The following is a 25,367-nucleotide window of genomic DNA, read 5'->3' on the forward strand; positions in this document are numbered from 1 at the left end:
AGTTGGTCCATCTGTCACAATGATGGATGAAACATGAAATGCAGACCAGACGCGCTTACGCACACCGTGGGAGTGTAAGGAAATTGAATCATGCACCAACTCAGCTGCTTTGCAAATGTTCAGCGGTTTTTTTTTTTTGTGTATATTATTTTCAGTACTGTGACAATTAATATGGCAAAGCACTTTAAAGAAGTATGTAAAGGAGCCTACACAAACAAAGCATCCAAAGGGGCATAGCGCGCGACCCGGACACGTCGTCTCTGAGACTTCCTCAAAGCGTCGCGCGCTCTCAACAGTGAAACGAGTGGAAAGTCGTACGCTGTGTGTGTGTGTGTGTGTCGCACAACATGGTCCACGGTGCGACGTCAAGCAGGTAACAACTGAGCGCGTGTGCTGGAGAAAAGGCAAGACCCGAGAGGCGCGCGATCACGCGGTTGCGGGTGACGGTAACGGCTCGTACGGCACTCTGAGCGGCAATAGGGTTCGTTTCACTTTAACAGACACAGAACATATTGGCTTCGGCGTTCGGAATCGCCATTGTTAGTGGAGATACGAGGCAGCAGCCGACGCTTCCGGTCTGTAAGCACATCGGTATGAAATATACGTCGAGAAGCGGAGCTGTCGAGTCCCGGCGCTTTTCATCCGTGTCTTTTGTTGTCGTGGAGATGATTTAGTGGCAGGCGAAACGGCTCGACTCGACTCGACTCGACTCGACTCGTCGGCACCACCTGGGCTTTATTCCGCGGAAACGACGAGCTGCGCGAGGAGCAGAACGGAGAACCCAGGCAGAAGCGCGGCGTTCACGGCTGTCCGGGAATTCTGTCTATGAAGACTGCCGTGCACATCCACCAGGCTGAGAAAGGAAGAAGAGGGATACCCGTTTAATTATTTTTCATTATAACAAAACAAGCCATTTCAGGGGGTTTTATTTCATGGGGATGTGTTCAAGGCAAGAGAGGATTCAGAAAGACGTCGACATCGTAATTCAGAGGTGCAAGGCGGAGAAGGACTGCCCGTTTTCTGGTGAGTTTGCCCACTTCTCTCTCTGTCTCTCTCTCCTCCTGTCTGCTGCTGGAGGTTCTCCCCGCACTCCTGCATAAATCACCCTCATAAGCAGCCATAAATGGCCAAAGCATGAACAATAAACGCCCAGGCAGACGTGATCCGGCTTACCTATGACAACGTTTTGAGTATTCACATCACTGGACAAGTCTTAACTGTTCGTAGCTAGCTAGCCACCCCCACCCCCCCAAAGATGTATTTTGATGTTGACATGCAGTTGATTTGTATTTTAGAAATTATTTTCCTAACCAGACGCCTTCTATAGCCCGATTGTGCTCATCACCGTTCGTGATCTATTGAAGTTGCCTCGACAGCTGATTTGTTTTTTTTTTTTTTTTTTTTTTTTTCCCCCCCCCCCCTCCTGGCTAGTAAGTTGATCGCTAGCGGGTGTTATTGTATTCCAGTAAGAATAATTGGAAAATTATTACTATGCTGCTCATGTCGATGCCGGCTTCATCAACACATCAGTCTGCCAAATGCAGCCAAAATCATATGGGGGAAAAAAAAAAAACACCCCGGAAAATAAGACAGAGAGTGTACTGTACATCGACGACCATGTTTTTCCAGGAGAAGCGTGTCTTTTAATATTTAGCCATATCAGTTATGCTCCTTTTCATCCTTTGTCAGTGGAAACCCCTTCTGACGTTGCCATGGAAACTGCACTTGTTGAAATGGGACTTTTCCTGTCGTCGTGGTGTTTTCCTTAGTCCGTGTGTCTATATGGCGTGTCCCCCCCCCCCCTTTTCGTTACTTCGTATTCAGGCAGTTTGTCAGTTTTACGTTGATTATTTTTATTCATTCATTTGTTTATTTTCTGCCTTGTTTTATTGCAGATTTTCGATACTCCGACTCCACGTTCACGTTCACGTACGCGAAGGGCCCGAAAAGGTACGTGTGCTCGTGCTCGTGCCCCCGTGCCCGTGCCCGCGCTCGTGCGGCGCTCGCTCCCGTGTGCTGCCTCGTCGTCGTTGTTGTGTGCTGAAGCGACACGACTGCAGGGTTCTGAGTGTAAACGGTGTGAAAACCACAGTGGTGTCTTTTTCCGAGAGCCTACATTGCTCTCCCGGTGAAAGAAAGGTGCAGCTTCTTCGTTTTCACGTACGAACGCGCTGCTGCTGGTGTTGAAAGTGTGAACATGACGACGTTTTGCTGCCTGCAGTTTTCTATTTCTTTTATCACTTTTTTTTGTGAACTCACGGTGGTCTCTTTTTAGTTTAACTTGGCACTTTGAATCATGGACACTTGCGTATGAAAGACTCGTTTTTTTTAAAATTTATTTTGGTTTCCTTTGTTTATTCTTCGTGGCTTTATATTATTCTAAATTGCCTGCCTGGCTACTTCAAGTTCAAGCAAGCAGTAGAAACTATGTTTTATATGAAACCTTGTATTTATACATTACATAGGCCATATTTATACATCACAAAGGTGCTTCCATACCACTATTCAAGTTGTGTTTAATACCACTTTTGAGTTGCAGAAGAACCAAAGCAAATTCCTCGTGTGCCTAAGCACACTTGGCAGATAAAACCTCATTCCGATTCTGATCTCATCTGAAGCGTGAAAAATACTTCTGACTCCCGAAGCAAAGTTATGCAGCAGTGTTTTTATTGCGACTTTCGTAAGTTACGTGAAATGGAAGTAGTTATGAATAAATGAACAAATTAATGAAATATTATTAATTCCAGAGGAAAATTCACTTTTGGCTGTACGATGTACAACATTCATACATGGTAAATATATGTACACATAACATAAATAGCTACACGCACACACACATTGACTGAAACCGCTTGTCCCAAGCGGGGTCGCGGTGAACTGGAGCCTAACCCGGCGACACAGGTCGCAAGGCCGGGGGGGGGGGGGACGACGACACCCAGGACAGGATGCCAGCCTGTCGCAAGACACCCCAAGCGGGACTCGAACCCTAGACCCGCCAGAGAGCAGGACCCGGCCAAACCCGTGGCGCCTCCGCGCCCCTCTACATACACAACTAGAAAAATGAAATTTTCCAAGTGAGTGAATAGGCAAACATGTTTAGATGGAGGAGTGTATTGATAGTGAAGTGAGATGATGGGTGCAGGATGTGGTGGGACACACAGAAAAGTCTGTGCCACTTGCTTATTAAGAGGTCCCCCAAACCCCCCCCACCAGGAGTGTGAGGACACCCCATACAACCTGAAGGCTGCCGGTACAAATGACCGCTGGTATTTCCTTGGAGCACTGCAACTGGATCAGCCTGTTGCTGAAATTGCTCCTTTGTTTTAAAACTCTACACCACCATGGTAAATTGCTTTCTCCTCTTATGGCAGGCCAAAAAAGCACAGTAGATTTTTAAAAAAAAAAAAAATAATAATGTATATGGATTGAAATTTTTTTGCAGTTATGAGAATTACATGATAAATATCCTAATTTCAAGCAAGCTACTCAAGAATCAGTTTTATTCTGTGGAGCAGAACTGGCGGAGATAAGACATTACCCCTGGTTATTTAAAGAAAAAGTTGAGTGATAATTTAAATTATTTTTTCTCCTTAACTGGAGCAGGCATTGTTTTCCGTGTCATAAGTTTCAGCAGCTGACTTTTAAAATAATGTGATGGTTTATTTGTTTTTATTTACAGTTTAGTTTGTAATCTCGTTTTTTTTCCTCCCTACCTTACAGGCTATAAAAATTTCCTGTAGAAACTGACATGTTTATATTCCTCTAGTGTACATTGCTGATTCTCAGTGTGACCCATGTATTATATTTGTGCTACCGAGGGATGTAATTTTTCTTAATTATTAAAATAAAAGTTTTAATAACGGACAAATAATCTGCAAATAGACTGGTAAAAATAGAATTTTATAAGCAGAAAATTAAAACTCTTGTCTATTCATTACTAGGCCATTTGTCACTTGTCTGGGAAAACAATTAAAATTTTTGAAAAAGGTTTTTAGTACTTCTTAAGTGTTGGTGATATGTAAAATGTTTTGGAACATTTAGGTGGTCCTTCATCCAGAAAAGTTTAAGGGACCTTGTTCTATATTAAGATGCTTGCCTTGTGCAGCTAAATCTGTCTTTAACTAAATTTGTCTGAGGCCGCATATTTTTCTGGTGGACAAAGGAGGGTGTTATGTTTAGGAGTAATTAGTTGTTTATATCTCAATTCAGTTGAAACAATCTCAATACCTGCCATAATTTGAATATTATGTTTGTGATTTATTTGTATTGCAAGACTTTGGACTTTGTACTGCACCTCAACTCCACATATAAGGCAAATTCATTTGCTGCATTAATTATTTAATTTTTCAAAATTCTGAATTTGTCGTTTGGGTATGTGCATGTGTATTTTAACATGCCACATGGTGATTAAGTAGTTTTTAATTAACGTGTGCATTTAAGCCAGATAACTGGGGAATGTCTCATACATTAATAGAAAATGAGAAATCTCAGATGGATAAGATGTATGTTCACAGAATAATAATGATGAATGAATTGGGATTGCAATATCAGTATTGGTTTAAATACAAACCCAGTTATTGTAAAAGAATTTAAACATGCAGAAGCAACTTCAGCAGATATAAATAAAGGTATACTGGGAATTTATTTAAATGTAACACATTCTAAAACTCTTTTTTTTTTTTTTTATTTTTTTTAATTATATATATGGAATAGGAAGGTGAGTTCTGATTCCCCAATGTCAGTTTTGTGATTGCTGGATGAGATTATATTCTACTGGGACTGTTGCATTTACATGTTATGCCTTGAACAGTTTCGCTTTGTTGTCAGCATTGGGAAGTCTTGACAGAGTCCACCTTTCATCTGTTCTCCTGCGCTCTAAAGCTACGTGTAATAGAAATTGAAAAATCAACTAGACACAGGAAGGGTGTGTCGAAATCAGTCGAGGAGTCCATTGCTGTGTTTAATCTTGCTGGATACTTTGGCACAGAATTTAAAATTTTTGTTTTTGAATGAAATTCTTGTATTCCTGGTAGTGACATACCTTTAATGTTGTTAATGAGATTCATAGTATTAAAAGCCTTGGAGCCAGTTCCATCTAGTGAGAAACGGCATAAATTACACAAACATTGACCTATAACATCAGTATTAAAACTTATTTCAGCTGATAGATGAATTTACATATTAAGACCTCTCAGCCTATTGAGTTATGGGTATGGCTGACGTGCATTTCTTTGACACCAAGGTGAAATGTGGCTGACATTTTTCCTTTATTCCAAACCTTTATTTCAAACCTTCCATGTATGTGTCCCCACTACAAAATGTTCACCTGGACCAAAAAATACTTTGTGTACTGGAAGAACAAGGATTATTAATGAGAAAATTAAATAGTTATTTATGTGGACAAATGTGAAATAGTTAAACAATTGAAAAACATGCAGACCAATTCAGTTTTTTTTTGTTTTTGTTGGGGGCACATTACATGCTGTTTGATTAACTTTGAAAGATAGTTGGGGTATTTAAAGAGATAATGGCTTAAAAAATCTCGTGAAAGTGAAAGCAAAGGGAACTTTGATGTCTGCCAGGTGATATGTGTGGAGTGTGAGAAACACTTTTTCAACTGCATTTCACATTTATTTATTACCTATCTAACAAAAACAAATGACTTTTCTGATTGCTGGGAAAAAAAAATGCATGCAGAATGTACTGTGAAAGATTTATACCTGTAAACCCTGTCAGATTTTCCTGGTTTTTGGAAAGTGAGTGCAGTATGCCTTGAAGGGTTTTTTTTTTTTTCTTTGCTGTATTTGACATTAAGGCTGATATTCTCTTCCTCTCTGACTCTGTGGGTGGGAATCGCTTCTGTGACTTTTGTATACAGGCACAATATTGGGGGGGAAAAAAACACCTTTTATAATCATAAAAGTGTTTGTGAAGATAATAAAGAAAACATACTTTTGAGATATGATGCATCCCTCTCTAGGACTAGTGACATAAGAGTGGGGTCACAGGTAAGAAGTGACTTCTGAAAAACAACATACACCAGAGCTCTGTGCAGCATACACTGTATTGCTACTTTTACAAACAGTAGATTTCTTGGGCACAGCAGCAGGAGAGTCCATTCAAAGGCTTTATTTATTTGACAAGTTTTAAGCCATTATCATCGTGTATGAGGAAGCTGGATGGAGCAGTGACATGCTGTTTATCAAATTTCAAATTTTACCATTGTGCTGGTGAATCCTTGCAGAACTTGTGGCAGCCAGCTCATTTACACATGCATGGCTTAGGTCATCTCTGAGGTCCTCCCCGAGATATGCTAAAGTACATCGACTGCAGTATAAAGTTGTGAAACCTCAGGGTGGAGAATTTGATGGGTGGGGGCTTTGCAGAGTAATTGATCAAAAGGGGCAATTCCTGGGTACTGTCAAAAATTCTAAATACTGCATTGTCAGTGGGCTGATGTCCTTTCCCATTCCTGTTGATCTCTTGTTACTACTGGGCTGTAGTCCCCTGACTTGGGTGTCCACATGTATAGTCTGTAAGAACTGTATATCCTCCTGCATATTCTCAATACTTGCAGTTTTTTTAGGATGACTTTTAAACAGACTATTAATATCTCAAAACAGGCATACAGTCTTTGGCATTTTAACATCTGGATGAAACACAATCTCCTATATATGTTCTTGGCTTAAGTGGCGTTAATGTTACTCAGGTTTTGTTGGTTGAGGAAATTGAATTAGGGCATATTCTTATTGTGAGGATATTTCTCCAAAAACTTTGCTAATTTCCATTATAATTATTTTGCCCTTCTGAAATTGAATATGTGCAAGCAAGAGGCTGGCATTGGCCAGTTTTCCATTTAGGACTATAGACCAAAATACTCTCATTTAGAGTTTGGGTGGTTTATGCCTTCTATCCATTTCAGTAATATTATCGCAAAGTTATGTTGTAAACTGCTAGGATTTCATATTTAGTGGGAGTTCGTTGATGCGAGTTGGTGCTGCAGTCCAGAGTTTTTGTCTTTTCCTTTGTCCTGCTTACTTCGCACAAGGGAGCTGGTCAAGGAAGCTAAGTGCAGGTAAGAGGCAACTTGTGCCACTCAGTCCAACTACCTCAGGGCTTGTTGAATTTTCTTTTCAACGATCATTATCGATCGGTTCCCTTTCTTTTTTGCGGCTTTGTCTTTATGAGAAGCGTGGCCATTTCTTTAATGTTAGCCTTTCAAAATAGCAGTAATAACGATTGGGCTAAATATTTTTAGTCTGGTATTTTTTATTTGTCTTGGGGAATTTCTTGCACCAGGGACTTGTGTGTTACCTATGTATTAAATTTGCTCATTGTCATGTATTCAGATGGAATAAAATGTAATATGAAGTATGCTATGTCACAAGTGAGAATTGTTTAATGTTAAGAATCTCCCTTGTGTATCTAGCAATTATGCAAGAGTTTATTTGTGGGGAAATTTTCTTCAGTTGACTAAGTATTTACAATGTGTGTTAGTTTCAGAGATTTTGGGAAAATATTTCTTGGCTGTTTGTCTAACCTGAATGTAAGAGATTCTTGCTGAAAGAAAGTGCTTCCACAGGAAGTAAACAACTAGAAGTGATTAGAAGAAAAACTAATAATTTGAAATTCAAATTTAAAATTTTTAGCCGTCTGCATTTGAGCGTTGAGGTCAAATGTGTTTGATCATACGGATCTTGTGGTAGATATGAAAATTTTGAGAAGTGCAGCCTACTGTGGAAAGGAAATTTTGTTTTTCATAGCTTTCTAAAAGCTCACACTGAGCTCATAATTTGCATCATGCATCACATGTGACAAATGTGATAGAGTAAAGAAGCAAAACGGGAAATGGTGTGTAAGTACTGCCTTATTTCGTATTTATGCAGCATTTTGCCAGATGGGTGAGCTGATATCACTGTCCCAGAGTTCAATGCCATAGTTGCTTTGTAAGCAGGAATAGAAGTGTAAGCATTTTCTCTCTGTCCCCTCTCATTTTGGTTTACAGTGAAAGGAAATAACACATTTCCTGATGAAACAGTTCAGAGAGTGGAGCACACAGGCCTAGTTGATTCAGAGAAGTATGTTATTACATCTATCCATGCTTTATCTGATAGATTTTTTTTTTTTTTTCCTTTCCACAGTGAATAGTTCTGTATATATATACACCTGTATAATTTGAATTTGCAGCCATTTTAATATGATGATACTAAGATGAAAAATAAAATCACATTTCCAGCATTAATGATAATTTTTGATGTGATTTTGGAATAAAAATCGTTTGGATGCGTGAACACTGCGATCCATGCTAAAATTGGTGAATTCAGATGTGGTTTTTTTTCTTTTTATAAGCTTTGTCTTTTCCTTTCTGGTACATGTGCCTAGTTAGATGCATTGCTCAGAATAGTATTTCCATACACACATTTTCCCATAGCATCAATTTCATTACATTGTTACGTGAAGTATATGTATAAACATGCCAAAACAATTATAGTATTCATATGCTTGATACATAAATGCAAGTGTCAAGCATATGAGTAAATGGAATATCAGCAGTAATATATTTGGCTGGTGTCTTTAGTTGATTCAAAGTATTCGTCTTTTTTTCCAGTAAAAAATAGTTGAGAGATTTGATTTTAAACAAATTGAAATTAAAATTTGCAGAAACCCCAGATTTTAACAGGTGTTGGTCCAATCAACAGCTCTGTGGCATAGTAAAATAGTTAAAATAAAAAGTCAGTTCATACTAGAAATGGGCACTTAAGTAAATTTCATACAAAGAAATGCTTAGCAATGAATACTGTTCTGCTTGTATACTTGCAAAATTTAGACTGAAATATATAGATGTACTTTATCATTATTGTATTAGTTACATTGAAAACAACCAAGTATGTTTAGGGCCAAGGCAGCATGAAAGAGTTTAAAAGCAAAATACTCGCAATATAAAGAACACTCTGATGTTACCACGGCAAGTTGTGAGAACTGCATTTCTGTGTTTTCTAAATCATACCTTCTTAGCCATTAGGTGAGTCATGCATGTACTACACATTCACTTGTTGGTTAAACATTTATTGGAATTAAAGAACTAATATATTGGGGAGCTCAGCATGAGGAAATGAGGGAACCACTACAGTGGATGTGTTTTTCAGTGATAATTTACTCGTTCTCATGGAAGTCTAACAAATGGCTAACCTGACCCGGCCTAATTTATGGAAGTAAAAAATTCAGTTACAGTAGTTTACGGTCACTTCAACAACTTACTCTAAATGTGGATATAAATAAATCTCGGGTCCCAGGAGAGAAGTCTCAGGAATGGAAAAATGATGATTAACTTTCACCACTTCTTCTTTTTGAAACTGTCAAGTCAGATTGTGCAGGTGCTTTGTTCAGTTCTACATCAGACCACATGATTTAAACTACTAGTAATGAAACTGCTGAGCCAAATAAGGGAAGTAATAATTGGGTGCTAGACACAGTGCAGGCCAACTATTGCAGTATCAGGTGCCCTTTTTTAAATTCTGTTGAGCAGCACTGGAACATGCAAGAAATCCTTTCCAAAAAAAAAAAAAAAAAAATGAACTTTAGTGTGAGTAATAAATGTATAGGTCTGAATTTCAAAAATATGTGTTGGTCCAAATTTTAAAAGTATTTCTTTTTTGCTACAGCAGAATTGATAAAGTTTATTTTAACATTTATGTGACCTTTGTTTCATAACACTGCCTTTCCCCCCCATTTTTAAGAGAAATTTGACTCTGTGCTCCCATTCAGCTTTAAATAAGCAAATATAACATGTTTGAAACATGAGTGCTAAGTCATAAATGCTACTGCTGTGCATGTGATTCATTGCTGTTAACCACAACTTTTCCTTTCTATGCTTGTGCTCTTCACTGTAATCAGTGTTACACCCATACCACCCCACACTCAAACTGCAGTTATAGTAGTTTGAGCATGCACTAATATCTAGTGTTTGCTTCATTTTAAAAAATTAAATTAAAAATAGTTGGCCAATTCCTCTTAGGAAAGTGCTTAGTATTTCTCCATCTGTATTTTTGTTGCGTAACATTGCAAATTATGTTCCTCTTTCTTAGGTTTTGGTAACAAATGGTAGCATATGCTCAAATGCAGGAAGGAAGACCTTGTTTCCCATCGGTACTCTTATTGTATGAAAAAGTAGCGAGTGAACGAAACGACCATCTTCATGCTTTTCCTTCCTAGTTTTCCCACGTGGTTTAACTCTGTGTTCCTTTTCCTAGAATGTGGTGTTTGCATTGCAGATGGGAAGATTTGTAAATTAGTAAATCACAGGTTGTTTTTTGCTTGAATGTGTAGTCGGTAATTAAATGGAAAAATGTTTTCTCTCAAGGCGCCTTACAGAATGGGGTTTGGTCTGTATAAGACTTAAGGGATTTCATCTGTGTATACCCCTGTAAGTGCAGATGTGTGTGAACACTTGGCCTGGAAATGCAAATATGAAATGCAAACTTTTATTAGACACCCAGTTTTCCTTGGTCAGCAAAGTTGCTATACAAAAATCCAGACTTTTTAGTGCCAGAATGTCGGTAATGCTTCATATCCACCAAGTGTCATCAAATCACACTTTGTACACACAGTAGTGTAGATGCAAACATCTCCTTGATATGTAAACTGAACACTCACTTTTGAATTTATCATGTACTGTACTCTCAGTAAGGCTAATCCTTATTCTTGGTCATTTAGAATGCTTACAGTCGACCCCAAGGATTTACTGTGCAAACCCCCAAGTCAGAACTGTCAAATGACTTGGATGGATGTTTAAAAATAAATCTATTGCATACCTGCTTCTAATGCAGCATCCAGCAATGATAAAACCTGCCTGTGTCCCCCCCCCCCCCCCCCCCCCCCCCCCCCCCCCCCCCCTTTTCTTTTGGTTGCTGGTGATTTAGACTAACAATTAATTTGATACAGTCTAATGAGTATTGCATGTTTGGGATTTATATCAACTGCCTGTAGTGAATTAAATTAGGTGATGTTTCCAGTCGGTGTTACATACAAATGGACTGCTTTAATAGTATGTATTACACAGGGAGGTCTTTTTTTTTTTTTATTTAAAATCACCTTTTCAGTTTTGTATACAGAATGTGTATAAATAGTAATCCTTTTTTTTTTCAAAATGAAGTCAGAAGTATTCGTAGGACAGAAGTTACAGGGCAGAATTACAACAAAATAAACGAATTTACTTTTCCTTTTCATCGCTGCCAGACAAGTAAGAACAAAATATGTATCGGCTCAAAGTAGAAAAGCTATCTAAAGCAGCCAAACCCCTTAGTAAACTGATTTACATTTCAAGCAGGAGTGTTGTTCCCATGGGATTTGAATGGCGTCAGTCTTTGAAAAGACCTCCAAAGCAAGAAACTTCCCTGAGCTCCAAATGCCAAATCTATACTTGTGATCATTTGTCATTCAGTGGAAAGAGAGACTTGGTTGTCTAGTTAGTATTCATGGTTAATAACATGCCTTGTGAAACCAAGTGTTTGGGTGCCAGAGAGGAGGTAATGCCATTTCTGCTTTCTCTCTTCTCTTTTATAGGTCTTAAATCCTGCAGCTGGCATTTGTTGAATTTAAATTTGAGTTTTGCACTTTTAATATTTTATACAGTATACATTAGAATAAAGGATTTCATTCATCACTCATTTCATTAGCCATTTCACCAAGTAAGTTGGTGTGGAAGCAATCCTGGGAAGAACAGTGCATGAAGTAGGGTAAACACACTCAATCCCCAGCCACCACAGGACTCATTCATATACATCTGCATTCACTGAATTTCTGGACAATTTGATGACTGGTTCACCTAATCCAGTGTGGCTAGATAAAATGTATAAATATACAAAAATTAACTACGTGTTCAGTTTCAGTGCGGTTTGTTTTTATAGAGCAGCCTTCTAAACAGCGTAATGTGGAGCGCTGAGCTGTAAAGCACAGGTTACACAGAATGGAGGGGAAGAGATAAACCAGATTGGTATATGAACATTAACCAAGTAAACCATCTGGCAACTGAGGAAAGGAAGACAAACTACAACAAAGAAAGTGAATAAAATAAACCTCTGGGGGTTTGACTGTGGGGCATTGTAAGACTGTCAGATGTTACTTTTACTATTCATTTATATAGTTGATGGGTTTTCTCCAAAGTAACTTAATATCATAAGTTTGTATACTAAGCTGCAGTAGGACTTAAGTGTGAAGGACTTGAAAAATTGCCTTTGTGTGCACTCTAACTGAACAATCCAGTGTCTAGAGGAGCTCAAGGCATTTAGTTCATGGAAAGGATGTGAACCATTGTACCTAAAGGAGAACTAACTTCCTCCTCTTTCTGGACTCTTCCACTGCCTCCACTGGGGCTGGGGTCAGGCCCGTAATAGAAGCCGCTGGTTGAGTCTGCGGGTCTGGCCAGTAGAGGCGTTCCTCTCCAGCATGGAACACAGTAAAGGTTACACTTGTATCTGTGATCTTATAAAACATGCAGAATTTTGCTTCACAAAATTCGAAAATGAGGCTCAAATTTCCTTTCATGTTTCACATCTTGTAAAACACCATCTCGTGTCTTAAAATATATCAGGGCTTATTATCAGTCAGTGATTTATATCTTGGTTGCTGTTTAAAAAAAGTACATAATTGGTATATATGGACCATAACATTCCTGTAAAAGTATGTTTATCCTGTGACTGTTTCTAGGGAATGTGAGCCTTTCTAGCTGGGGGAACACGGTGAACCTACCGAGCGGGGGTGTTCCTGTGACGCGCTCTTGTCATCCTCAGATTGTCTGTCTCGGGGCACGGAGTGCAGGAGCAAGCTGTTTCAAAGTCTCTGCGCCGCAAAACACATTCCTGCAAGGCGCTTACGCTCTGATGCAGTGGCTGACCTTAAAGCTTTCCTCTCCCATGTGGAATTATGTGCAGTTTGAATTATGTTCCGCCGCTGAGGAACCTGCAGGTGGACAACGCAGCTCTGACTGCAGCCGGCGAGACTCTCGGCTTTTTCGAGACAAGCTCTCTTAACACGTACCCCAAAAGCACATCTTTGGCTTCCTCTTTGAAAGACGCGTCTTTTCCAGAATACTGAATTGCCTCTTAAATTATACTCCGTGAATTGGAACGGCTAACTTTGTTCCAGCATTTTGATGAAAATGTGTTTTGCATGTAAAGTTTGGATAATGTTTGGTAACTCTCAGGTAAGTAAGAGCTTTGCTTGGATATGACAAGCAGTTTTACCCAACTGAGTTTTTTATTATACATCATTATGTTTAAAGTAAAAGCAAATTAATCCAAGTTTTCTTTGGACGAGAGGCTTATAAATATTCTCATCAGCTATGTGGGCATTTTTTGATTCATTATTTATTCATTCAGATAATGGACACTTTTCTAGAAAGCAGCTTATAATGTTAGGAATGTTTACTAAGCTAATTACACTGATTTGCCCCTTTATACAGCTGGGTAATTTTTACTGGCGCTATTCAAGGCTGAGAGCAAAGGTGCTACAGCAGGAGGTGGGATTTGAACCAGGGACTGCAAGACAACAGCTCTAACCACAATGCTACATGCTACTACTGAAATGCAATATTAATATATAAAATGATGCATAAAGGGGAAATCCCTGGAATACTGCACTATAAATTCCACAGTTGGCCATATTCATTTAAACTCTGTTCAGTGTACTGTTTAATATGCCCTTCAGGGTTGACTCAGGCTTCTCAACTTTGGATCAGTCATTCATATTGTATTTCACCCAAAATCTGTTACCAGTATCAAGACTGCTTTGAAATGTATAATTGGATTAAACAGATCTTTTCAGTAGTCTCTGCAAATAGGAGCTGCATGAACAATGAAACCACTGTGTGCTTAACATGCCTTACCTGTGATCCATAAACTCAGTCGTGTACTCTAATACAGTGTGTGCTCAGTGATCTGCAGTCTGTTGTTCCGCTGCGCTGCACACTTTACAGTTATGCCAATCTTAATGGCTACGGCTGCCTGAGAGATGACTCAGAAAAGCAGCGTTATGATAATTAACAGGAACATTACATTATTTGTCTGACTGTCCTTACATTCAACCAACATTTCTGCTGCACTGCGCTTTATTCTGGAAGGAGTTTGTTGTGCAAATACTTGAGGAACTGCCATGCCTCTAGACTATACACTGAGAAATGTATTGTGCTTTTGACATGTCACTTAAGAGAACTGGTAACAATGTTCTGTATAATACATTAGTTCCGCATTTTATGGAGTGATTCAGTGCTTTGTAAGACATGGACATTTAGCATCATAATTAGATGCTTCAGATAATATCGCTAACAAATGAAGTGTGTTGTTTTGTACTTCATTACCTGTGTATTTTGGAGCAGTATGTTCTAGACGATTACATTTTACTTAGCAAAACAAATAAATTTCTAATATTTGATCTTCTTTCCATCCCTTAGGGTGTCGTATTCAGTGCACGTCTCTGAAGATTATCCTGGTAAGCGTTACCTTAAAGCAATGGTTTCTTTATTTCTTCAGTCCTCTGGAATTACCATGTCACTTCTCTTTATTTGCAGCTCAACATTTACTGTTCAGAATGTACTATTTTCATAGCTGTCTTGCAAAAGGATTCTAAAAGAGGGTTTGGAGACAGTCAGTTTTATTGTTCATGATTTTTCTTTTTGTGTCAGATAGAGCATCTTTTTTTTCCCCACAGGGTACTGTGTTTTCTGTCCGTCTAGCTATGATTTGTTTATAAACTAAATTTAGTTGTGAACCAATGCATATTATGATTCCCCCCCCGATTAGTTGGTTTTGGTGAAGAATGGAATTTTGGCCTTTAACTCGTCTCACTGATCCGTCCTGAACGGTTGAGTTGCCTTCACCCAATGATTAAGATGAATGAAGTGATTTACTGCCTGCTATTTTAGATCTGTAATATTCCATAGCTGAAAAAATCAACAACACCCAGATAATTTGAAGAACTACATCCATAGCTGTGGAACATCAAAAATCCCAGATTCTGCTGAAATGAATTATTATTTGAAGTAAGAGTATTGTTGCCATTGATTTTGTGTGTTTTCTCACTACCATACAAAAAATGTAGGCTAGGAGTGTTTACGGTTATATTTCAGTTGGAAGCTGATTTACACAGGGGAAATATTTAATGTTTATTTAATTACCTCTTTGAATCTATGGCAAGCTGACGTAAAACACATTACTAGAAAACACAACACCTAGGAACTGAAAATTGCAATACATAATAATGGAAGTCTTTAATGGACAACGTTTTATTTTGATACCTGTAAGCATGAAATGTCTGAAGATAATGTTCATAAGGCTCAAAATAACTTAATTCCCCATGCAAGAATTTTGATTTACTATATTGTGAGACATTTTAAAGTGAGCTGGTAATTTATTAAGGAAAAAAATCTTATGTTGTAAACTTTATACAGTTTGCCAGTATTTAAATCTCTGACTTGTGTCTCAAGAGCTCTTGCCTTAACAGCAGGGATGCCATTAAATTATTGGTTAAAGATGTGGACTTAAAAAGTCTGGGTGGGTAGGTGTGGTAGGTGATGGTACTATGCAGCGATTCTTTTATCATAATGTAATTAGGAAACACTGAAAGTGAAGACACTGGTCACACACAGTCTAGATGTATGGTCTTAATGCATGGATATAAGGAACTATATGTTAGGTTTGATTTTTCTTCCAGGGTTAGAAGTGATGTTTCTGAGAATTAGGATAAGGATGTCTTCTGCAAGCAGAACATATTTCACTATTATATACTTTAACTGTATTATTTCTAAACCCTTTTTGCTGGCTGACCTTCAGAGTCAAAGTTAATCTTTAATGTCTGAAAGACTTTAAGACTGTACTGAAAGTTAAAATCAATAAAGCAAGCTGTAGGCAATGATTTTATTAGTTTTTAGATATCATATTATTAAAGTTATCTTCAGAATATATCAAGTTTGGCAGTGACTGAGTTTCACTTGAATTCTTTATTCCGTATCAGGTGTTGAAAGAAATATCAAACATTATAGTTCTCTTTCTCCTAAAATTACTGGTCATTGTTCAAATTCAGATGCATTGTATCTCCTATAAACCTGTTAAAGTGGAAATGCATTGAACCTCTTGTTTAATTGTTCTTCATGGAAGTATGTCGGCTTCATTCAGAGTCTTCCGTTTTGCTGTGATCCAAATGAGGAGAAGTCGCTGTAAAGACTGAGATGTGAATTAGAGGACACTACGATTCAGGAAGGCACGGTCTCCATCATTAACTAACGAATATGCATTTTACCCATCAACCCACTAGCTAGGCGACCATGTATAAAATAAAATATTTCTGTTGCTGGATTAATGACATTAACTTAGTGAATGGAAATTCTATTTATCCATGGCTTATCAGGGAATCCTGTTACAGCTGGAAGTATAAACGTCCAGGACTAGAGCCATCCATTTTATTGTTCAGTATGTAATATATTTGTGGAGTATAGGCCAGCTGAAGTGGGTATTTTATTGCGATAAACTCTTAAGTAGCTTTATTGCTGGAATCTCGACAGTTTCCTGTTGGACGTTCCATTTTAGTTACTATCACCAAATAAGGGCGGTTTCCAAAAAAGAGCTTACTTGTGCGATTGTATTTTCTTTGAAGTTGCATTTTGGTTGAGTCTGGATTTAAGTCATCCAAATACATATAAAATGTATTTTTTGTGAGTGGCCTAAAGCGCTTAAGTTATCCCAGAAATTGGATGAAACCTGACCCACACAATGAGACAGCGTGTGCCAGCAGAAAGTTATTTTTATCTAGACTCGGCCACAGCAGTGTACATCTCATTTGTTTTGTTGTGTCATGATATTGTGCCGAGTCTGTGGATTGTTCTCTCGCTTTGCCAAGGAGGTGCTCCTGAATTTATGCATAAGCAGAAATCAGGATGGTTCTTTTTTTTGCTCTTAGATGATGCAGAAATAGCCTTTCTTTTTTCCAAGGAATGTCATTATTATAGTTTATCACTGTAGTCTTATAATTAAAAAAAATATATATATATTTGGTACACTGATTTTAAATTCTGTCTCTAAACAAATAATTCTATTACTTGCTAGTCATAGTTAACCACAGTCATCTACTCTGTCTGCTGTTTCATGTGGCTTTGCTTTAAATGTATCAGTCATTCATTAATCATGGCTTGCCTTTGGAAAGTTGGCTGAATTTCCTGAAAAATAAATTACTCCCATATATATTTGGACCTGTGCTGTCAAACCATTTTCCTACTTTATTTAGATAAGAAAATGTGGTAGAAGGAGGACAGCTTATTGTCAAGGTAATGTGTGTTATAAATAAAAGGTTGCCAGTTATTTGACAGTTTTTTTTTTTTTAAAACAAAGTAGGTTCTTTATAAAGACATGCTTTCACTCCCTGTCAGGAGAAATGGGTTAATTTTTTATTTTTTCCCCACAGACAACACTTATGTGTCCAGTTCTGAGAATGACGATGACGTATTAGTCACAAGAGATCCCATTCCTGTCATTTTTCACAGGATAGCAACAGGTAAGTTATGAAAAGTCTGCTCACTGAGGAGGAAAATTGGGTGAATAAATCTCATTTTCCCCCTTGTTTTTCTTGTTTCTCCATAAAAATACATTATTTACAAATTAAAATTGTTGGCGCAACTTTGAGTAAATGATATTACTGCAAAGTGTAACGGAGCATTAGCACAGTCTTTCCCCATTTTTATGAAGGTAATGTGTGCCTGAAATAATACTCTTAGCTTCAAGCTGTAATGGTAAAACTGTTAATGCATTCTTGAATCCTCAAAAGTACCACAATTTATGCTAAAAACTTGGGCCGGAGTTTAGATCTGCTGCCTTTACCGGTTCAAATGTCACCTCCAGCTGAAGTACCCTTGAGCAAGGTACTTACCCTGAGTTGCTGCAGTAAAATTACGCAGGTGCATAAATGAGTAAACAGTTGAAGGCATCTTAACATTTTAAGTTGCTGACTCTTTTCTCCAAAGCTAAATAAATAAGTAAAAGACCAACCTTTTTCCACTGAAATGGACACGGTTACTTCGATAGTTTTATGTGTCATCATAACACAGTATTATAACAAGTAATTTTTCCTTCATTAATTATTAATTACAATATAGCTGTCTACCTGCCTTTTGTTCAGCTCTTTTGTAGCTATTGTGTACTGTACACAATTGTTCACAGATAAAACATGCATACATATGATGCTCAATGTTTGTGTTAATTCAGCCTTTAATTTGGGGGAAAAAAAATAAAAAGCAAACATTAAGGACAAACTGTATGAAAACAATGCAAATGAATTCACACTCACTGAACAAAGTCACTTGGTGTCACGCAATGCCTGAGCTGTGCAACGATGCAATGAGACGTGGGTTCAGTTCCCACTCTGTGTGTGGCGTTTGCATTTTCTGTCATCGTTAGCTTCTCTCTCAAATGTGTGTGTTTCTCGAAAATTGGTGACTGTAAATTTCTAGTCTCTCTCTCCCTCCTCAGGCCACCCCTTCCCGCCTGTGTGTGCTCACGTGTCACTGTTACGTTGCTCCGTTATATACTGTAGATGGTTGAACGATGTGTACGGACTTTTGTATTTACCATTGTAAGTCATCTTGGATAAAGGTGTCCGCTAAATACTAGCTAATAATCATTGTAACTTGTTTTTGAGAAAAACAAAAGTTTGATGGCACTAGAAGGATTCATGAGTGTATATGGCTCTAGAATTCAAACTCATTGCTTCTGGTTGTTACAGTACATTTTTAAAGATGTAAGTAGATATTATAACTTGCCTTTTTAGGTTTTGTTCCGATTTGCCCGTTTCTTTCTCAACAGAAATCAGAATTAACTGTGATGCCACAAACTGCCTGTCTTTCAAATCAAAACTTCACATTGACAAGAACCAGGTATTTATTGATTTTTCTTGAATGAGACAATAGGGGTCATCATGGTTTTGAGCTGTCACCATAGGATTTGAAGTTCTCTGGTTTTAATCACATCTCCTTCTGTAGTGTTCTTTAACAACATACTTAACCCTGAATTACTCCAGTAAACACTAAACCTGCTTTATAAACTACTGCATATTGTAAGTTGCTCAACATTGTAAGCTGTGCACAATTTTATTTTTTAAATAAGAAAATTAATTTAATTACCTGTAACTCAACTTTAATTTGACTATCAGGATGATTTATTAATGAGATATTTTGTCACCTCCTAAAGAACATTTTCTCAGGTCACAATTAACTGTATGATCTGCAGGCTTTGGTGGATGATTTGCTAGTGAAGTTTCTTAGTAAGAAATACTAAATTTATTTGTAGCCTTAAGCTTGAGGACCACTTCTACATGTCATTTGAAAAATGTTGTGTAGAGCATTTTCCTTTTATAATATTTGTAGATTCTGGAAAATCAAACACTGTTTGATGCATGGAACAAATTTTCTTCAAAGTTGTGATTTAATGTCACACTCTACCTGGAAGCCCAGCCTGTTCTTTGTTTTTCAGACAGTTGATGTGATGAACAGTGTTGCCTCAGCTTTAGGTTAATATTACACTCAGTGTAGTGCTGCGGTGTTCAGTCTCTATCAAAAGCACTCATTGAAATTTTTTAATTAAAAAAATTAAAATACATAAATTTTACCACTGGAATTAATCGTGTTAGTATAAATCCCTACAGTTAATGTCACTAGATTTAAAGTGAAAATTTAATGTCGACAGGGGGTGGCTGGGAGGGGGCGATGTACTTACAGCAAATGCGTCTTTCAGTTCCACAGTGCCATAGATGAGGATTCAGAAGGAGACAACGACTCTGAGGAGTTTTACTATGGTGGTCAGGTGAGTGGCTGGACAAGGAATCTTACTTTGATGGAACTGTCAATTTCTGTGATGTTAATATATGTATTAGATCACGTGTTTACATTGTATATGATGTGTTTTAATGTATGTTTGTGTGTTCACATGCAAAGCAAACAATGCTCTGAACGTCTAAACACTCCCGACGCATTTAGAAGTCTTTGCATTACTTGTTAGTGCTTGAATTATGCAATTTATATTGAAATGTTACACTTTTTTTTTTTTTTTTTTTTTTTTTTTTTTAAAAAAAAAAGTGTAAGATACTGAAAAACGCTATATTGTAGTATTATATGTTTGTTAATTTAGACAAAAACACTTTGCATGGCTGGAAATAGAAACTGTCAAACGGTCCTTTGTCTTTTGTCGTCACTTGGAGTACTAGAAAGGTGATTGAAGCAGAAAAGCAGAAAAGAAGAATGACATTTTCACTTCCTAACTTATGTACTGTCTTTTGTTTTATCTGAATGATTGATAAGGTGAAGAGATCTCTTTTAATGTGGGGGTGTTTGAAGCCGTTTTCATCTGTGCAAAATTCTGAAACATGAAGGATGTTGGCTATGTCTGTTTGGGGCAGGAAGACTGATTTTTTCAGGCATCAAATTTCTCATCATATATCTACAATGCTATTTATTGGTTTGCGTTGGAATGTATATGGTGTCAGGTACAAAGAAGTGTCTTCAAATTATATACAGAGTTGGCATATTGGTTGTCAACCTTCTTCACATGCCTCTTTCAGGTGAACTACGATGGAGAACTTCACAAACATCCACAGCTTGAGGCCGACTTAGCAGCAGTGAGAGAAATATATGGACCTCATGCAGTATCTCTCAGGTATAAAAAGATGGTTACCATGATCTGCTGGGAAATGGTGTTATGTTGCACTAGATGAAGGTAGCGATCCTCGTTGTGTTTTTGCTGTGACCGGTTTGGCTCTTGATAGAAAGCAGTGTGTTCTGGAATTCATCACGGGAGGGTGGCAGATGTCACTGTGGTATTGGTGCTCTGTGCAGACAACCTTCTGATAGGCTGTCTGTGTCATATATATATATACACACACACGGTGACTGAAACCGCTTGTCCCGAGCAGGGTCGCAGCAAGCCAGAGCTTAACCTGGTAGCACAGGGCTGGAGGGGGAGGGGACACACTCAGGACAGGGCACCAGTCCGCTGCAACGCACCCCAACCAGGACTCGAACCCCAGACCCGCCAGAGAACAGGCACAGGCCAAACTCGCTGCGCCACCACACCACCAGTGTCATACACACCACAATGAAAATACTAAAGTAGCGAAAATACCAGGGCCTTTTTTGTGGAGTTGAGAAAGACGGATGCAACCATTTAAATAAGTTTGACTGATGCAAAAATAGGATCATTAAAACTTCACAACAGTCAAAAATCAGTCCTGTCTGGTTATGTAAAGTGAACTGGTGTGTACAAACACCACATTCATTTAAAATCAAGCAACATTTTTTCTCACATTTACAATGCATTATTAGAGTCTAACCTTTAAAAACATATCACATTTCTCCACCTTGGGCGCATCGTGCACTCTTTTAACCAATACTGCAAAGGCACTTCCACAGCTATGGAAAGTGATTGTGTTCTGCTTCATTGTTTATGACAAACCTCAGAGCACAAAGCATCCACAGAACACCCTCATCATCCTAAAACCCAATGGCAATGTGCTGTAAATCCAAGCCTTAAAAACGAAAACGGCATCTACAGCTGCTGAGATTTACCACCATACCACTGCAATGGTATCAATTACAATGCATCAACTCTAGTGTTGTACAGTATATATTTGTAAAATTATGTTTGTGATTTAGACTAATTAAAACAAGTACAAGACCATTGTGAGTCATGTTTTTACTGTGACAAGGTGCATTTTAAATTCACTGTTGTTATCTGACAGTCTCATCTGTCTGCATCAAAGAAGCCCGATGGCAGGCCAGCCTATTGTGCATGTCTGCTGCGGATGTGATGGTGCTGTTGAGGAACTCTGCGTGTGTTATGTTTTTGGCTCTGGGAGGTAGAGCCCAGTCTAACTTTTTTTAAAGCATCCAACCATATCTTCAACCTCTATTCCTGCCCTGTGTAGGAAAATTAGCACAGGGCTGTTGATATCAGTGAGGATATGACCAAGCCTCTGCTTAAGAAGAATGAAAACAGAAGGGCCTCCTCACCTCCATTACAAAAAACACTGTACCCCGCTGATATTTATGAAGATGAGATTTGTTGGATTGGAAATGTAATCTGAGAATGCCCGTAGTAGATTTGACAAACTTTATGCACAGCTTTGTGAGCTTTTCACTGGATAACGGTAGATGGGTACATGTCATGGGACAGCATGTGTGGAGTATTACTGTCTCATATTATTAGTGCAGCTTGGATGAGTATAAATGTACCTGCATGGTATCAGCCAGAATTTTGGGCAATCAAGGTTATTTATAGTACAGAAAAACTGAACCGGCTTGGAAAAAGTTTCATTACTGAGTGAGCATTTGCACTCCTGTTTTTTTACATAGTTATGTATTTTGTTATGTAATTAACAATCTTATAATTGGCATGCCTTTGGGAAGAATAGTATGTATGACTACATTTATATTCGTAGTGAAAGTGCTGAAATGACTAAAGTATTATGTGACCTACAGTATACTCACAGGAGATAATTATCTTGTACAGTGTAGCTGTCCATCTTTGATACTTTGACCTTCTGAGTTCATAAGCTGTAAACATCCTAAACAGGATTAACTCCTACTCTTCCTCTATGGGTATGTCTATTAATAGTGCTTTCAGGGTTTAGTTTTTTGATTTTATTGTTTTGTTTGGATTCTATTTTTACTCTTGTACCATCTTAATTTCCATGGGTCTCAGATAACGATATCTGCTATCCACAGTAATATTGGCTTTTATAATCAGTATATCACACAACACTTGCTGATAGTGCTGATACCCTAATATGCTCCCTAAAATAGTCTGTTGACGTACTACATCACATAAGATCAGCCTTGTGGGCTTGGAAAAAAATTATTTGCTTTATCTGTAATATCTTGCCTCATGAGAACTGAAAAACAGAGGCAGCTTTATCAGTTTCATTGATGTCGTATATGAGATTTTTGCTCTGATTTGAAACGGGAGTAAATGGTTTTTGTAACAATATGACATTCATGTTTTTGAACAGTTTCTGTTTTCTGTCTTTTTGTCTTAGGGAATATGGTGCAATCGATGACGTTGACATAGATTTGCATGTTGACGTCAGCTTTCTCGATGTAAGTAATTCATGTTTGCTTATGCAAAAAGTCTGTGCAATGAAACATGTTTGGATGTAAAAGTAGTAGCGTTCATTTTTGCTCATTTCCTTCTTTTATATATATGTCAGTTAGGTAGTTTTTTTTGTTGTTTTTGTTGAGTCACAACATGTAGAATGCTGACAGTTGTGTTCTGTAGGAGGAAATTGCTCTTGCCTGGGATGTGATTAGGAGAGAACCGGTCATCGTACGTCTCCATTGTTCGCTCACACAGTATCTCAATGGACCAGGTCAGATGGCCAGCCCTCTTTATTCCTGCAGTTATTTTGTACCAGAGCTTTGCATTTCAATAAACCTTTTCCCTGCATCATATTACCTAAAGTTTCTAAGGAAACTGTAATCAAGGTGCTGGCAGTGGATTGTGATTGAGTACCAGTGCTACTATAACTGTACTAATGGTATTGTGGGATAGCTCATTTCATAGTTTGTATTCCAGGGTTTGAAAAGCCAGTGCTTTAAAAGATGTTGAACAGCAGCTTTCTTTTTCAAGAAAAATGCTACAGATTTCATTATGTTTGCCTGCTGCTCCTTAACCTTCCAGTCAACATAATAAATGAAGTTGTTTACCGTTTTGTGTTTTCCAGTTCCAACAGTTGATGTATTCCAGGTGTCAACAAAAGAGAGGTTTGGCCTCGGACACCAACTGAAAAAGTATGCCTGAACCAAACTTTTAATACAACATAAAATGAAACTGTAGCATAATTATACCATGTGCCTCAATAGTATGCAATACTTTTTAACTGAAGACTTCTGATTGTTAAAGGTTCTTTTCAAGTACAGGCAGTCCCCGGGTTACGAACGTCTGATTTACGTAAAACCCATACTTGCGAACCACCCCGCGTAAAGCCTGTTATATTGAAAATTCTAGTTGCGTACAATGGTTTGTAATAACAAACGGGTGCTACTTTGTGACACGCATCAAAACATTGCGAATCTACGCCGTTTTATCGACTCATGGGCCTCAGGTAGGACAAAACTTCCTTCTTTTCAGTCGAACTGTCACGCCCGCGACCTTGCGCCAAACGTCCGCACCTGCCCGAAATCAGAGCAGCGGGGTATAAAGAAGCCGCACCTGCACACCCTGGTTGTGGAGTCTCATTTGAGAAACTCGTCTCTCCAGCGCTTTTGAGTGAACCCACAGCAACCTACCCGTTCTTCCAAGTCCCTCGTTCTCCTCAGTCCGTCGTTCCCGCTCCTGACATCCACGGCTCCCGACACTTGCGTCACCCCCTTGACGACAGCATCGGATTCTCCCCAAGACCTTCATTTGTGCATCAACCGACCCACGCCTGTCCCCAACCACGAATCTCGCCTGCTCCCTTGTGTATCAACAATAAAGATCCTGTGATTGGGTGCAGACACACCTTCCTCAGTCTCCTGCCCGCTCAGTATGACACGAACCATGTTGCTGTTACCGGTGTCTCGTGTGTGTGTTACTGTATTAGGCTTTAATTTTTGTTTTTAACCTTGTAACCATGGCACCAAAGCATAAATGTGATGGAAGTGATGATGATGCATCAAATGAAAGGAAAAGGAAAACGATTGAAACTAAAGTGGAAATAATAAAGCAACTGGAGAAAGGTGGAACGCCAACGAACGTTGAAGTTTCTTTAATGTTTTCTATACCGACCCACACACACACACATTCTCACCCCCCCATTACAAATACTGTAGGAACATTTATTGCTCTGTGTCTAGCTCTATTATACAGTAATTGTTTTTGTAATTGTAATTATTACATATTATTACTATTGTCATATTAAAGATGTTTTAGTATATCCAGAAGTGTTTAATCTTCTTATGCATAGAAAGGTACATGATATACTAAGACAAACATTTGACTGACGTTACACACGAACCATACCCAACTATTCCGACTTATGTACAAATCCAACTTAAAGACAGACTTAAGAATGGAACTTGCTTGTAATCCGAGGACTGCCTGTACGCGTTGAAATCGTACAACATGCGAGTACACAGTTTTTGGTATTTCAGCTCTAGAATTTACTTAGCCCAAAAATACCAAATTTTTGGTCTTTGCAAAGATTCATGCTGTTGCTTGTTACTCACAGGATCATGCAGACGTTCGTCACTCAACAATGGAAAAATCACAGTAAAGATAAACTGAGCTGTCCACACAGCAAAAAGCAAAGTGATAAAAAGGCGAAATCACCGCTGCATATCTTTTCAACCCTTCGCAGGT

General features: G+C 38.3%; 1 protein-coding gene across 1 annotated transcript in view; it reads left to right on the forward strand.

Moving 5' to 3' along the window:
- Window positions 1-702: 702 nt before the first annotated feature.
- parp8 (poly (ADP-ribose) polymerase family, member 8) overlaps window positions 703-25,367 on the forward strand; it is a 39,711-nt gene continuing 15,046 nt past the window's right edge. The window contains exons 1-11 of the mRNA XM_018736814.2: window positions 703-1,023; window positions 1,896-1,950; window positions 14,447-14,484; window positions 17,449-17,538; window positions 18,843-18,913; window positions 19,770-19,838; window positions 20,593-20,687; window positions 23,065-23,125; window positions 23,304-23,394; window positions 23,749-23,815; window positions 25,237-25,365. Coding sequence (XP_018592330.1) covers window positions 933-1,023; window positions 1,896-1,950; window positions 14,447-14,484; window positions 17,449-17,538; window positions 18,843-18,913; window positions 19,770-19,838; window positions 20,593-20,687; window positions 23,065-23,125; window positions 23,304-23,394; window positions 23,749-23,815; window positions 25,237-25,365 — 857 coding nt within the window. The 5' untranslated portion in view covers window positions 703-932. The remainder of the gene's footprint in view (window positions 1,024-1,895; window positions 1,951-14,446; window positions 14,485-17,448; window positions 17,539-18,842; window positions 18,914-19,769; window positions 19,839-20,592; window positions 20,688-23,064; window positions 23,126-23,303; window positions 23,395-23,748; window positions 23,816-25,236; window positions 25,366-25,367) is intronic.

The sequence above is a fragment of the Scleropages formosus genome, chromosome 6 (assembly GCF_900964775.1).
Source record: "Scleropages formosus chromosome 6, fSclFor1.1, whole genome shotgun sequence".
In the NCBI taxonomy this organism is placed as follows: domain Eukaryota; kingdom Metazoa; phylum Chordata; class Actinopteri; order Osteoglossiformes; family Osteoglossidae; genus Scleropages; species Scleropages formosus.